This window comes from Elephantulus edwardii, unplaced genomic scaffold (assembly GCF_000299155.1).
Source record: "Elephantulus edwardii isolate Elephantulus edwardi_28Jun2011 unplaced genomic scaffold, EleEdw1.0 scaffold00021, whole genome shotgun sequence".
Classification (NCBI taxonomy): Eukaryota; Metazoa; Chordata; class Mammalia; order Macroscelidea; family Macroscelididae; genus Elephantulus; species Elephantulus edwardii.
The window spans coordinates 5,980,400-5,996,483 of record NW_006399771.1 but is presented as its reverse complement, the minus strand read 5'-3'; the positions used below and the strand labels follow the sequence as shown (position 1 = coordinate 5,996,483).

At 35.4% G+C, this 16,084-nt stretch overlaps 1 protein-coding gene across 1 annotated transcript in view; it reads left to right on the top strand.

The window, feature by feature from the left end:
- LRRIQ1 (leucine-rich repeats and IQ motif containing 1) overlaps positions 1 to 16,084 on the top strand; it is a 267,992-nt gene that overhangs the window by 113,952 nt on the left and 137,956 nt on the right. The window contains 3 exon segments of the mRNA XM_006882532.1: positions 4,750 to 4,929; positions 7,417 to 7,866; positions 14,817 to 15,027. Coding sequence (XP_006882594.1) covers positions 4,750 to 4,929; positions 7,417 to 7,866; positions 14,817 to 15,027 — 841 coding nt within the window.

Below are 16,084 nucleotides of genomic sequence, written 5' to 3'. Positions count from 1 at the left end.
GTTCTTCTATTCTTAAGGAGTGCTTTGCTTATTCGGGGCTTTTTTCCATTCCATACGAAATTGGAGATTGCCTTTTCCATCTCGTTGAAGAATGTTGAGAGGCTTTTAGAATACAGAACTATCTCGTAGAGTAGAACCATTATCATCTCCATTGTACATTTATTTTTACTAAATTCGGAGTCCAAGGAAAACCTTTTGTTACTTTGGTAAGATCCTCAGTTACATATACCCTATTTAGGGAGTTCTGTTATTAGCAAAGGCCAGTCCCTGGAGAAAGACAGAATGCTTGATAAACTGATCTACAAAGAAAAAGACCTTTCAGAAGATGAATTGACATAAAAATTACAGCAATGACTTTGACCACAACAGAGACTGTGAAAATGGCAGAGGACTGGTCACAGTTAATTCTGTTAATTGTGTCTCTGACTCTGTGTCCCCTAACAATATTAAATGTTGCGCTTTTCTCGCTAAAACTGCGGTAAAAGGCTACTAACTTTATGTTACATTTTCCTTGTGGTCCATATCTTAAAATGAATCCCTCCAGAAATACTTCATATGAGGGTTATTTTAATCCTGTGCTGTATAAAGTTTATAACTTTACAAATGATAACAGCTTCAAATGTTTTCATAACATATGAACAAAACGTTCTTAACTATCACAAAATTATTATTGACTACACAATAAACCTTTTGTCTGCTTCTAGTGTTGTAAAGTAAAAAAATAATTACCTTGAAGAACCACATTTAATAAATTTCCCCTCTCAATATACTTGAGGCAAAAAGATTCTTTTTGTTTGAAAGTTAACTATCTTTGTCTCCAGTAAATGAAAAAAACCTCACTGCTTTTTATGCTTTCATTCAGGGAGTTCATTTATTACTCTCTTGTGATTTGCATATATCTATTATCAAAATCCTAAACTATATATATGGATATACTATGATTTTGGTATGCTCAGGTATTTTTAGCTATATTGACCACTTCCTTCCTTTATATTTCTATATAAGTAAACTGTTTTTTAACTGTGTTTTCCATAAATGTATAAATTGTGTTTGGTATCATAGTGTAAGTAGAATTAACAATTATAAAGCTCTGCTTAGAGTTTTCTTCTTAAACATTATTGTTGTTGTTGTTGTTGTTAGGTGACATCAGGTCAGCTTGGACTCAGTGCAACAGAATGAAAACTACCTGATCCTCCCTCAATGGCGTAATCTCTGCTTTAGGCCATTGTTGTAGTCACTGTATCATTAGAAGATTAGAATAATTAGAATCGGGGAGCTCTGGTGGCCTAGTGGCAAGAAGCTGCACTGCACTCCCAGAGGAACACGGTTCGAATCCACCAGATGCTCTGCCGGAAAAGGAGGCGCAATATCCTCCTGTACCAGTCAGATATGATTTGACGGTACACACACACAAAATAAAAATAAAAATTAAAAAAAAAAGAATAATTAGAATCATTCAATATCATTGAAGATATTCTTCTCCCTTGCTGGTAATTGTCCAATAGCAATGACTTTTTCCATGAACTGGCCCCTCCTGAGAACTAACCCAAAGTATATAAGATAATATTTCACTATCTTTGATTTTAAGGCGGCTTTGTGGCTGAACTCCTTGCAAGACCTATCTATTTGTTCTTTTGGAAGTCTACAGAATATAAAGTACTTTTCACCACTACCACAATTCAAAGACATCAATTCTTCTTTTCCCCATTTATTGCACAATTTTCACAACCAAACAAAAAAATAAAATATTACAGCTTGGGCCAAGTATGCTTTAGTTTTCAATGTTTCATCCTTGTTCTTTAACACTTTAAAGCAGTTCTTGACAGCAGATTTGTCCAATGCCATGAGTCATGTAATTCTGTAACTGCTGGTTCCATGGTTATTGATTATGGATCCAAGTAAAGTTGAAATCCTTGACAGTTCCAGTGTTCTCTGCACATATCGTACTGACAGACATTGGTCCACTTGTGAGGATTCTCTTGATGTTGAGGTATAACCCATTCTGGCACAGATAGTCCTGAATTTTCTTGAGTAAAGTTTTCAAATCTTCTTCACTTTCAGCAAAGTTGTGTCATCTACATATAGCAGATACGGTTCTTTTTCCACTCCTGATACCACATTACTCTTCATTGCTTCTTAATTTTTTGTTCAGCATATATGTTGAATAGGTGTGATAAAAGAATATAATCCTGCCTTTCCTAATTTTAAACCATGTGTTCTGTTTAAACCTTTGTTCTGTTTGAATGACTGCCTTTTTGTGCATCTACATTCTGCCTGAGCACGGTTGGGGGTTCTAGAATTGCCCTTCTTTTCAGTGTCATCCATAATTTATTATGTTCCACATAGCCTTGTTTGGTATCTTAATAATATTACCTTGTAATTCCTAATTTAATGTTAAGAAATATTTTAACTAAGGAGTTTTATTCATTCAAGAGGTTTTCTTACCCTTTTGGCCAACAGCAAAACCTTCTGACAGTAGGCTCGTATTAATCATGTGAAAAGAGGCTTGGACAAACTCATACTTCTGAATGGCCAGGGTTGGTGAAGAGGTCTTGCTGTGTTTTTCAAAGTACTGTATTTTTAAAATTATATATAACCTTGTTCACATTTTAAGAACATTTCTGAACATTTTATTTTTTTAATTCTTTCTTAGATTCAGGGGAAATATCTTTTTAAAAAAATTATTCTATTAATTTTAATGAACATTTACAGAGATTTTGGATTTCTATTCATTCATTGCTGCACTTTTTTTCTCTGCATCACCCCCCTCCCCCAGTTTACTCCTCTCTTCAAAAAGCAAAAGATAAACTCCTTCATTGGTATACAATCCCCCTACCCCACCTTCCCTCCTCGAGTGAAATCCATTATGCAACCTTAATTCTGGATTCCTGTGATAACCACAATACCCTATCATATATCTCTTTTAAACTGTTCTCTCTCTCATCTATTTCAATGCAGTATACATTATTTATCCAGTTTTTCTCAGTCTTACCAAATCCTGATGTCTGTCCCATTCTATAACAGTGGCACTATACAGTATTTGTACTTTTGTGATGGAGATATTTCACTCAGCATAATGTCCTCTAGGGTCACCCATTTTGAAGAATATTGCACTAGTTCTTCGTTTTTCAATGCAGCATAGTACTCCATTGTGTGAATATACCACAGCTTCTCTATCCATTCGTTTGTTGATGGGCACTTAGGTTTTTTCCAACTCCTTGCTATTGTGAACAAAGCTGCGATAAACATGGGTGTGCATATATCTGCTTGGATGGCAGTTATGGTCTCTTTAGGGTATATTCCCAGTATTGGTACTGCTGGGTCAAATGGTATCTCTATTTGCAACTTTTTCAGAAAGTACCACACCACTTTCCACAGTGGTTACGCCATTTTACATTTCCACCAACAGTGAATAAGGGTTCCAGTTTCTCCACAACCTCACCAGCATTTGTTGCTAGCTGTTCTATTAAATTTTGCTGTTCTTATTGGGGTGAAATGATATCTCATAGTTGTTTTGATTTGCATCTCTCTTAGAGCTAGGTATTGTGAACATTTCTTCATGTGCTTCTTAGCCATCTGAATGTCTTCTTTGTTGAAGTGTCTATACCAAATACTTTTCCCCAGTCTGTGGCTTCCTTTTTTATCCCTTGCTCATGGATAGGAAGACTCAATATTGTGAAAATGGCAATACTACCAAAGGCAATTTACATGTTCATTGCAATTCCAATATAAATACCAATCCCATTCTTCAACAAGATGGAAAAGGTAATCTCCAGTTTCATTTGGAGCGTAAAGAAGCCCTGAATACACAAAGCACTCCTTAAAAATAGCAAAAAAGATAGCAGGCATTTCATTCCCTGATTTCAAATCCTACTACACTGCTGTGGTGGTTAAGACAGCATGGTACTGGTACAAAGAGAGACATATAGATCAATGGAATAGAATTGAGAACTCAGAAATCAGCCCAATTGTCTGTGGTCAACTGATTTTTGATGAGATGAAATCAGTTAAGTGGTGAAATGACAATCTTTTTAACAAATGGTCTTTGTAAAATTGGAAAAATATCTGCAGAAGACTCAAGCAAGATCCACACCTCACTCCATATACAAAAACCAATTCAAGGTGGATCATGGACCTTGGACTAAAACCAAGGACTATGGACAAACTCTAGTAGTCCTAATCCACAACATAAACAGTCTTTCAAGTATCCTGAAAAATCTACAACCGGGAGGAGATAAATTAGATTAATGGGACCTTCTAAGAATCAAATCCCTATGCACATCCAAATTTTATCTTGATTTTAGTATCTTCAAAGCATGGAAAACAGGAAAATCCTGTACCTGCCATTCCTTATCCTGATTCCATTTTATGTAGAGCAATGAAAAGGACTGATTTCTGTTTCTGATATGAATCATAGCTTTAACTCAGGTTATTTTAATGATGTTAAAAAATGTGTCTGAATTGTTTTTCTTTTTTTATAATACAGTTTCTTAGGTAATCCAGATTCTAGCCTAAATTCCCAGCTATTCAACTCCTTCATTTGTGTTTTGTAAGAATAATTTAAGTATATGATTAGAACGTAAAAACTTATTTTGTATATTATATGACACTGAAATATGTGAAAGTATATTTTTCTCTACAAAATCTATAACATTTCTTGGGATATATTCCCCATCATGTAAGTTACAGGTCTGTCATTATTTTATATATAAAATCTCATTGACAAGTTTTTTTTCTCTATTTCAACAGGCAATCTCTACTGGAAATATTACCTGCTCTAAGAATACTCAATGATGAAATTCTTAGTACTGATTCAGAAAGCCATACTGAAGAGCAAAATAATCTAGAATCAGAATACTTTCTGCCACTTTGTCAGTCCCAGATTAGAGAATTCAACCTGCTAACTGAGAACTATATTACTGGCAAAGAGTAAGATTGTACTGTGACATTTACTGTGATTAGAAAACTAGTACAATTTATGTCTATGCTTAAAATTATTCTGAGTAATATAATTATATATTTTGTTATTGGAAGCTTGTTAAAAATTTGGGCATCATTTTTCTTTTTGAAATGTGTTTGCATATAATTTAGAGTATAATTTAACAAAAATTAAGCATTACTTTAAAACAAGATGAAACAATCTTTTATTTAGTCACCTATTTAACCAATCAAAAAATTGACTGGATAATTATTGCACAAAAGGTGTAGGGAGCTCTGGTGGCTAAACGGCAAGGAGTTGTACTGCTAACCCAGAAGCAAGTGCTTTTAATTCACCAGATGCTCCATAGAAGAACAATGAATTGTCTCCTTGCGTGTGATTTACTGCCTCTGAAAACTCACCTGGAGGGCCAGCGAGTTCCAACTTGACAGTGCACAACAATAAGGTTATTTTTTTAGTTTGTACAGTGCTATCTGCAGAGGCTTCACAGATTAATGTAAGAGGGAATGTGGAGGTAAATAATTACAATGCAATGAGGCAAGTCTTATGATGTAGATATAAGTAATTATGATAGTACAGTGGAGAAATATATGCAGTCAATACATGTATATACTCAGAAGACTTTAGCTGAGATGGGAGTTATAATTAAATATCAAGGAAAGAAATCTCCTGCACTCCACCCTGAATTTTAAACACACTGCTGTGAATGAATCATAACTTTCTATGAACATATCTTAATATTACATTGCTCCATAAAACACAAATAACAATATTTCCTATTTAATTTCTGATGACAATAATACATGCTTCCAAATGTCTAACACTTTGATAATTAAATCTTCCCATGTGTTTGTTGTTGTTGTGCAACTGACCCACCCATAGCTCACCCTCCAGGGTGGTTTTCAGAAGGAATATATTTCGTAGGAGGAACTTTTCTATCTTTCTCCTATGGAGCAGCTGGTGGACTTGAATCACATACCTTTGCATTGGCAGTGCAATTCCTTACCATTAACCCATCAGAGCTTATCTTGTGCTCTTTATATATTCATACATAATGACCTTCTCTAAGAGCTGGCTTTAACATTTAGATTTTTTCATATATTTTATTCAAATTTAAAATACATCTCATAGCTTTAAATATAATTTCAGTTCATAAACAGTAAATGTTTTCTTTCAAAAATGCTAAGAATTTATTTCTGTTTATGCATATCTAAGCTGATAAGTTGCAATGTGCAGTTTTTGTCAAGGAAATTCTTGACATCTCTCAAGATAAAAATTATTATTACTACAGATTGTTTTCTTCTGAATTGAAAATGAAGAATAAAATGTATTTTTAACATTTATTCCATAAATGTTGGTGAATCTAACACATATCCATAAGTTTATTTGATATCTTAATAATTAACTCTTCTTAGTTAACAAACTGGTTGATAATCTCTTAATAAAAATACATTAGAATACTAAAAACCCTAAATGGTGGGAGTTGCATCCACTTCCTAAACATCATATCTCTAGAAACCCTATGAACTTTGATAAATGTTAATAGTTGTTGAGGGGCTTCAGGCCTTTTGTTCATAGGGTCACTATGAGTCTTGCTCTACTCGAAGACACTCAACAACGATTGTCTATTACTTCCTTTGTGAACACAGGAAATATAATTGTTTCTACATATTAGGAGATGATATCTTTTGTAGTTTTGATGGTAGTTTTGTTATATTTATTTATATCCTGCATAATTCTAGAAAATATTTGTGGCTATATATTAAATATAAAAAGAAAATATGTAAAGTACATAAATATATTTAAAAGAGTGAAAAAAGCTAGATAAATAAAAAATGTAACCAACAATATTACTTATACAAGTATAAAGTTGTCTATATTTGTTTCTGAGAACTTAAAATATGAACTATTGGTAAACTAATTACATAGAAGTTATAGTTTCTTTCAGTTATAAATCCAGAAATTATTCAAGAGAAGCACAACCATTTGTATTTTAAAGAATTTAAATTTTCTTTCCAATGGATTATTTTTCCAAAGAAAATTAGGAATAAAACTTTCCCATAATATAAGTTCTTTGTTTAAATGTCCAGTATAAATATTTTGTGTGGCAAGAGTCAATGTACTTTTAACTTTATTTTACAAATAACTTCTCTAAATTTAGGCAGCACAATTTCTCATGTTTATGGTAGTAAAAGCATGACTTTTTTACATTCATCTGTACCAAAAATACCTAGAATAAAAATGGTTTTAAAGATTCCAGACATTTTGTCTGGGTTTACAGATCTAAATTGTATATAAAGATAGTTTCAAATTTTGTGAGAAATGAGATCAATTTTTCATGTACACAACAAAATTTATAATGCATGTTGTAGTAAAGTTGATTCCAGGTCCCACAGGAAAACTTTCAAACCTTATGTTTTAATTAATATTTCCTGATGTAATTTCTATTGTTAAATGCCATTATTTGTTTTGTTTAGGAACATATTCTCCTTGGATGAAGCAAAAAACTTTTGCCATTGTTTTGAGAAATTGATGGCATTTAGTCATTATTGTCGATATGCACATGAAAATATGAATGTAAGGATCATGAAGGGAGACCAGTCTCAAGCCTGGCAGAATCATTTGGCCCCTATAAAAATTGACAACTTGTTGCAAAATATGGTCCTCGATTCCTCTATAAATGAACATGATTTAGACTCACCAGATCTTTCTGAGAAATGGATCAATGCTGGTTCCAGTGGCTGTTCACAAACTAAGCACTTCATCTGTACTAGTATAGAAGAAAATAATCAAAGACAAACAGTAGACCAGAAAAGAGAAGGTGGTCAGACAAGCATTGTCTCCACTAACAGAAACGCATTCACAGAAACATCAGCGACTACATGCCTGCTGAGAAATTGTCAAAATCGTCAACCTAGTGAAAAAATGTAAGATTTATGGTCTTTTCCTATCATAGTATTATATTTACTATTTTTATGAATGTATCAGGCAATGGTGCCAAGTAATAAACCACTAGTATATTTTATTTTTGTGTGGAAGCTCTGATGGAGGGACCATAGCAAGTTGTGCTGCAAACTCAAAGGCAGCACCTTTCTGGCACTACACATATGCCCGTGGGTCCTCTCCTGTGATTCACAGGCCCCACAAATCCAAACTACAAGTCACTTTCAACTTAGTGGCAATGGGAAAATATTATATTTTATATCCCCTCAAATATACTGTTATAAAACACTTAAGTTATAAATAACAATATAGATTGAGCTGTTTGAATGTTGACAGGTTCTTTTTTTTTTAATTTGCCCTCATACTTCATTGTGTTTTTCCCTACTAGTTTATTTACAAAATTCTAATTTCTCAGGGTATATTCCAAATAGTTGAATCTGATTTAGTAAGTGATTAAAATGAAGTTTTAAGAAGGAATATTATTTTAAATGTTTTGAATACTATTCTAAAGTTTTTTAAATACTTAATAAAGTATTTTCATTTTTAAAGTGTATATTTGCATATGTTATTTTATCATAGATAAGCTGAATGTTCAATAGTTATCTATGTATGCTTGTGAATGTGTGTTATTTATTTGTTTGGTATAACAATTCTATAGTAAACTCTCAACTATTAAATGTATATAGAAAGCTAATGGCTAGGTTTAACTGTTTCTTGAGCCAATAAATATCAGTGTTTAGCTTGTCAACGTCTCATTCTTTTACTTTTGTCTTAGTGTCAGCTAATATTTTTGTCCTAGTGTCAAGCTTAGGGTCAGGAAATAAAAATCCAAACAGCTTCTCTTTTCATGGTTGGTGCAGATTGTCAATGCCCAGAATCTCACAATAATAGCTAATCTTGCTTTTCCGTATGATTTGATCCAGGAGTTGTTAGTAGTAAACTGACGTTTTTTATTCTTTTCTTGGAGACATAGTAAATAATGCTACATGCTGAAAATATCATGTATTTCATAATTTTTGACACCTTACAAGTGCTTTTAAAATTTTGGGTTTTCCCCCCATGCATTGAATTTGCACCAATCCCTCCAAAAATTGCTTATTGATATTTAGAACTCTTAATCTCATCCAAATGGTGTTAAGTAAAGATGAAAGACTGAGAGAACTCAAAGTCCTGAAAAATAAAGGCAAAGTTTATACCCATTTGTAGCATAGTGAATATTTATACCCGCTAGTTGAGCCCTGGTGATGTATATGCCCATTTGTAGCATGGTGAATATACCCACTCATTGAGCTGTGCTGACTTAGTGGGGAGGCGGTTGCACTGATAAATCTAAAGGTGGCTCTGCTCTTTCAGTTAAATGTCACCAGCAGCTCTGAGGGAAGAAGATGGACAGTTTCCCCCCTTGCAATTTATAGCCTCCAGAAACTCGCTTTTGGGTCAGCTATGAGTTGCTTCTGACTTGAAACAGTGGAACCATGGGGAGCTCTAGCAGCGTCGTCAGTAGGAAAAGCTGGTATCTCCTGCAGTCTGAATCTTCCAGAAGCTCTGAGAGAGGAAGGTGGTGGGCACCAGTCTCCCTTCACTGCACTTTAATCTCAGAAACCTTACAGAGAGTTGCTGGGAGTTGGAACCGAATCTATCAAAGGCAGCAAATTTGAGTTTTGAGTGTATTGAAACCTGCTAGTCAGTAACTCTAAAAGAGTAAGTCTCCATTTTGTAGTCATTTCCTAAATGTAGTTTGCATATGCTTGTATACTTAGAATTTTGCCGTTAGAATTTTTGCATAAAAGAAAAAATAAAGAGATGATGAATAGTAAATATTCATTTGTCAATATAGAGGCCACCCTGAATCCAGGAATCTCTAAAGTCAGCCTCGCCTTGTTTCCTCTGTAATGAAAAACTACTAGTGATAAGAATCCAGGAAAATGTTTCTCACATGCTTTTTGTCCCTTTTTTCTACCGTATTTCGTTCCTTTTGGAGATTATACAAATGAAAAAATAAGAATCTTTTACATCTGAATAACTGGGGAACTTTACAATTGTTGTTGCTGTTGTTGTTAGATGCTGTTGAGTCGCAGGCGACTCATAGCGACCCTATGAAGGAGATTCCTAGACCCTTGGGTGCATTTCATCCTCTCTCCAGGTTCATAGGTTTTCCGGAGGCAAGCTATTATGGAAGTGGATGCCACTCCTCCTTCCAAGCTTGTTTTAATCGGGGAGCTCCACCCCACTCTCTGTCGGCATTGGATAGCCAATCATTAACGCATTTGACACACCAGTGTCAGTGAAACTTAAATGTGATAGTTGTTGTTGATTGCCTTCGAGTCAAGCACGAGCACGACTCATAGCAACTCTATGAACAAAAGGTTTAAAGCCCCTCTACAACTATCAACATCTATCAAAGTTCATAGAGTTTCTGGAGGGATGCCATTTAGGAAGTGGACGCCACTCTTGCTTATATGTGATTATACAGAAAAAAAAATAACTTACTATCTACCAGGTAGGTGCATTTTCTTACAGACTTTTTATCCTGTAGTAAATATTATACATTGATTATTGCCACTAACTCAGAACCAGCTCATAACTGACCCTCCTGTGGGTTTTCAGAAACTGTAAATCACACAAAAGGAGATTGCCCATCACTTTCTACAGAGCAGCTCATAAATTTGAACAACTTGGCTTTAGGTTGATAGCACAAATCCTAGTTTACTCAGATACCAGAGATTATTTTCTCCATTGCTCAGAGGCTACTATAACCGTACTGAACTAATTGCAGTCTATTTCATTCCAAATCACAGCAACCCAATGAGATGAAATAGAGCTACTTTGTAGGATTTCCAAGGCTGGAAATTTTTATGGAAGTAGATGGCTTCGTCTTTCTCCCTCAGAGAAGCTGGTTTAAACTACTAGGCTTTCTGATAGCAGTACAGCTCTTAACACCGGACACCAGCAGGGCTCCTTAAAGTACCTATTATTGTGCATTAAAATTCTCTAACTAATTTATGTTCCAGGGGTAAATGATGAAGTTAATGCCTGATTATTTAATGTTTGCATATGGATTAAAATCATAGTAAATTTTACAAAGGTCTGTTTATCCTAAGAAAAGGGATGATTTGTTGGAACATGAGCATGCCTCAAGTCTTAGGAGTAGAAATAGTTTGTCTTAGACCAGAAGTTTTAGCCATTAACTTCATTTCTTCTTTTCATAAGAAAATAGAATGAACTGTTGCATTGGCTTTAGGTAAAATGATGATGATGATAACAAAGATGATAATAACAGTAGTAAAGGAAACAATGAGGCAAAATAATAATAGAAAAGCTTTCTTCTCTAATTTGTTATGAGTGTCGAGTCAAGTATGACTTGTAGTGACCCCCATATACAAAAGAATAGATATAGAATCCTTTTCTATCCTGTGCCATTCTCACGTTTCCTGATACACAAGAGCCTATTGTGGCAGTCAGTATACCAATCCACCTGGTTGAGGCTTTTCCTCTCCTTTGCTAACCCTCCTCCCTTCCAAGCATCATGTGTCTCTCCAAAGACTCGCTCCACCTAGCTACATGCCCAAAGTATGTGAGGCAAAGCTCATCATTCTTGCTTCCAAAGAGCACTCTGGCTGTACTCTCTCCAAGATATATTTTGGTTTTTTGGCCATCCATGGGATGTTCAGTGTTCTTCTCCAACACCACAGCTGAAAGGCATCAACTCTTCTTCTTTCATCTTTATTCACTATCCAGCTCTCAGATGCATAGCAAGTGATCAAAAAGACCATAATAGAAAAGCATTTTCTTTCTAATATGTTCCCAATTTTTATGTTAAAAGTAAAAAAAAAAAAACAAATATAGGAATCATTTATGGAAATAACTTATCTGTTAATTGACTTTACCTTGTCATTGTTGTTGTTATGTGCTGTTGAGTTGCCTGCAACTCATAGCAACCCTATGTACAACAGCCCTGAACCCTGCTCTATCCTGTGCCAACCTTATTGTTGGCACACCTACCCCCATTGACCCAGTGACTGAATTAATCCATCTCATCAAGGATCTTCCTCTCTTGTGCTGTCACTCCATGCTCCCAAGCATGGCGTCCCTCTCTAAGGCCTTAAATGAAAATAAAATGAAGTGGCAGTAAGCTTATTGGGCAGGCTTAGTAACTATGAAGTTATTGGAAAAACCTTTAAGGGAGCACTTGAGGAAGTTGGATATACTTAAATAAGTTACTTAGCCTCTACACATCTTTTAAGCCAAATACAGAAATTTCAAAAGAAATTATGACGGAAGAATTTACACCTTGATTTACTGTGTTCCTTGGTTATTTTGTTGTTGTTGTTAAGCATCGTCATTTCCAACTAAGCACAATTCCATATGACAGAGCAGAACTGCCTCACATAGCATGAGAATTGTGCTGCTAACTAAAAATTGTTCTGATCTCTCTGTCAAATCCTAACTAACACCAGCTCCTGAGGGGAAGGAAAGATGGACAACATTTTCCCATGTTACTGACAACTTTGGAAAACCAATGAAGTGTCAGCTATGAGACAATTCTACTTGACAGGAATGATTTTTTGAGCTTGAATCTTTAAAGGAGAGTCTAAGTCTTTCTTACACAGAGTCATTGAGTGAGTTTGAATGCTAGTCTTTTGATTAGCAGAAAAGTGCTTAACCATTGTGCCACCAAACCATCTATCTTGATTACAGTCCTACAGTAAGCTGTATGAACAAGATAAAATATATACAATTAGGAAGAACAACAGGATTTTCTTAAATTGCATGTTGTTCTTCACTGTTCACTAATGTTACTAAGCAGCTTAGAGAGAGATAAAAAATAAAATTCATTATAGGGACCTCTCCAAATTACTCAGGAGCAATGGTGTCTCTCTGGAGACTAAGGTGCGCCTGATACAGGCATGGTCTTTGCAATCACTTGTTATGCATCAGAAAGTTGGACAGTGACTAAGGAGGATAGAAGGAGAATTGATGCCTTTGAGCTGTGGTGCTGGAGAAGAGTATTGAATGTACCGTGGACTGCCAAGAAAACAAATAGATTCATCCTGGAAAGGATTAAACCGGGCGGCACCGTGGAGGCAAGGATTCTGAGGCTCCGTCTAACATACTTGGGACATGTAAGGAGGGACCGGTCCTTGGAGAGGGACATCATGCTTGGGAGGGTGGAGGGACAGTGCAGGAGGGGAAGACCCTTTATGATCTGGATTAATTCAGTGACTGGGGTAATTGGGCTGGGAGTGTCAGAGACAGTGCGATTGGTACAGGACAGAGCAGAGCTTAGGGCTGTTATACGTAGGGTCGCTATGAGTTGCAAGCGACTTGACAGCACATAACAACAACAACATACTGATAAACATTATTGTTGCTGTTAATTTAGACTTATAGTAGTAACATAGATGCAAAGTAGAATTGGTCTAGAATTTTCACGACTTTAAGATGCTTATTTCCAAAGCTTATTTCTGAAGAGTCAGCCTCAGTGTCCCTTTTTAATTGTCAACCTTTTTAGCCAGTAATCCCATGCTTAACAATTAGTTGTGCTACCCAGGAACTCCATTAGTAGATACAAGATTTGAGGTTATCAAATAGCTGTGGCCTGAGTAAATGTTAGAATTTGGAAAACTTGCCAAATTAGAATTTTGGAGGTGATTTAAATATCACGCCAAGGATAAGGAGAAAAATGAAGCTAAATAGTGTCTTTCTTGGAAAGTGAAGGGGCTGCCTTCACTCTCTCCATGATTAATGTCTCCACTTGAGGAAGAGTCTCTCTTGCTGACTCAGGGTTGTCCCTGGCATTTTGCCTTCCTCTCAATTGTCACTTCCCAGTCTTTGCTATATTGGGCCAGTATCCTCAATATCTTTAAGAAAACATTGTGATACCCTCCTGATTTAAGAAAGTTGGAAATTCCATTGTATTCATATCTCTTTCCAGCATTGAAGTTTCTATAATAATTGTATTTTTAGGGGTACAGTTCTGTGAAAGAAATTGTCTGATTTAAAAAAAAATATTATTAATTTTAGTGAAAATGTACAGAGACTTTGAAATTTGGATTTCCATTCATTCGTTGTTGCACTTTTCTCCCTGCCCACCCCTTCCACCCTGTTCATTCTTCTCTTTGAAAAGTAAAAGAAATTTTCTTTTATTGTTATACGATCCCTCATCCCCAAGTCCACTCCACTATGCAGCCTTTATTCTTTACTCATGTCATGACAATAATACCTAAACACATATCCCTTTTAAACAGTTCTTTCCCTCATCTGTTTCAATGCAGTATACATTATTTATCTCATCTTTCTCAGTCTCCCTTCAACCCTGACGTGAGTCCCGTTTTACAACAGTGGCACTATGCCATATTTGGCCTTTTATGACTGAGATATTTCACTCAGCATAATGTTCTCCAGGGTCACCCATTTTGAAGAATATTTCATGAGTTCCTTGTTTTTTCAATGCAGTGTAGTAGTATTCCATTGTGGCATATAACACAGCTTCTCTATCCATTTGTTTGTTGATGGGCACTTAGGTTGTTTCCAACTCTTAGCTATTGTAAACAAAGCTGGGATAAACATGGGTGTGCAGATATCTGCTTGGGTGGTGGTTATGGTTTCTTTGGGGTATATTCCCAGTAGTGGAATTGCTCAGTCAGATGGTATCTCTATTTGCAACTTTTTGAGAAAATGCCATACTGCCTTCTACAGTGGTTGCACCATTTTACATTCCCACCAACAGTGAATAAGGGTTCCAGTTTCTCCACAACCTCGCCAGCATTTGTTGTTTGCTGTTCTGTTAAATTTTGCTCTTCTTACTGAGGTGATAGTCTTAATTTTAAGTATATATTACATGCATGGTTTATGTTATTGAATATAATGTATCTGTGTCTTTCATCATCAATATTGTATTTTGGGGTACTAAAATATTTTCTCCTCTTAATAGTATGGCGGCTGTGATAATCCAAGCTTACTGGAGAGGTTACATTGTTCGTAAACAGATTAATTTTTCCTCAAGAATACATACGGCTGCAACAGTATCGGTGGCATTCCAGCCAACATGCTGCTCCAAGAAACAGACAACTTCAACAAAAGAAAAAATAAGACATATTGTTAATACTCAAGAACAGAGGGAGGAGGCTGCTATTCTTATTCAGGTTGGTGTCAGTCTTTTAGTAACAGAACATTAGTCTTCTTTTAATAGACTATTTTGCATGACAAATAACTCCCCAAACTGTGACTTACAAATACAAGGGTACGGATTTGACTCATGAAAACCATAAGCCTGATCCTGAATAATTTATTTTTTATAAATTAGATTTTAAATAGTAAATTTTAACACAGAATCTAATAAAGAAAATGTGTTCTTTCCAGCTGTTGAGTTAATTCTAACTCATAGGAACTCATTAGGATACAATAGAACTTTAATATGGAGTTTCCAAAGTGTAAAATTTTACCAAAACAGTCTACCTTACTAGCTTATCTCTTTGCCAGAGATCGTTGAACTACACAGACATTTGGGGTTTATTTTGTTTGTTTTTTGGTGGTTTTTTTGGTGTTTAAGAACCAAGTGCTTTGTCACATTGAGATGCTAGGGCTCCTTTCTGACTCAAATGACATGTGAGTTGTGAAGTGGCTATAGGTTGACTGTGGTGAGGCATGGTATCTAAACTGAAGATATTGTTGTTGCATTTGTTTGTTTCTATGTGCCTTCCACTAAACCATGACTCATAATGATTCTATAAACAACAGATCTGTAGCATGGCCTGTCCTGTGCTAATGTAATCAATTCCAATATACTTGGACCCATTGTTATATTATCTGTGTCAATCCATCTTGTTGAAGTTCTTCTGTTATCCTTATTCATTCTAAGATAGCTGGGAGATCAGAGGAGAGGAAGAGGGAATCTGAAAGAGCAACCTCTTTATTGTCAGCCTTTCAGATGCATAGCGAGTAATTGAAAAGACTGTGAGTTGTATCAAGCAGACCTTAGAATTTAAAGGAATGTCATTGCGTCTTAGAATTTTGGAGAGGTCCTTGCTAGAAGTTCCATCAAGTCAACTGTAACTCAGAGACCCTTGGAACAACAAGTCTGAACCTTGTCATATTGTGTACCATCCTTATAATCTCTGATCTGCTAGAGCCTGTATTTATAGTAATTGTATTAATCCACCTTGTTGGGGGTCTTTCTCTATGACCCAAGCCATAGCCTTT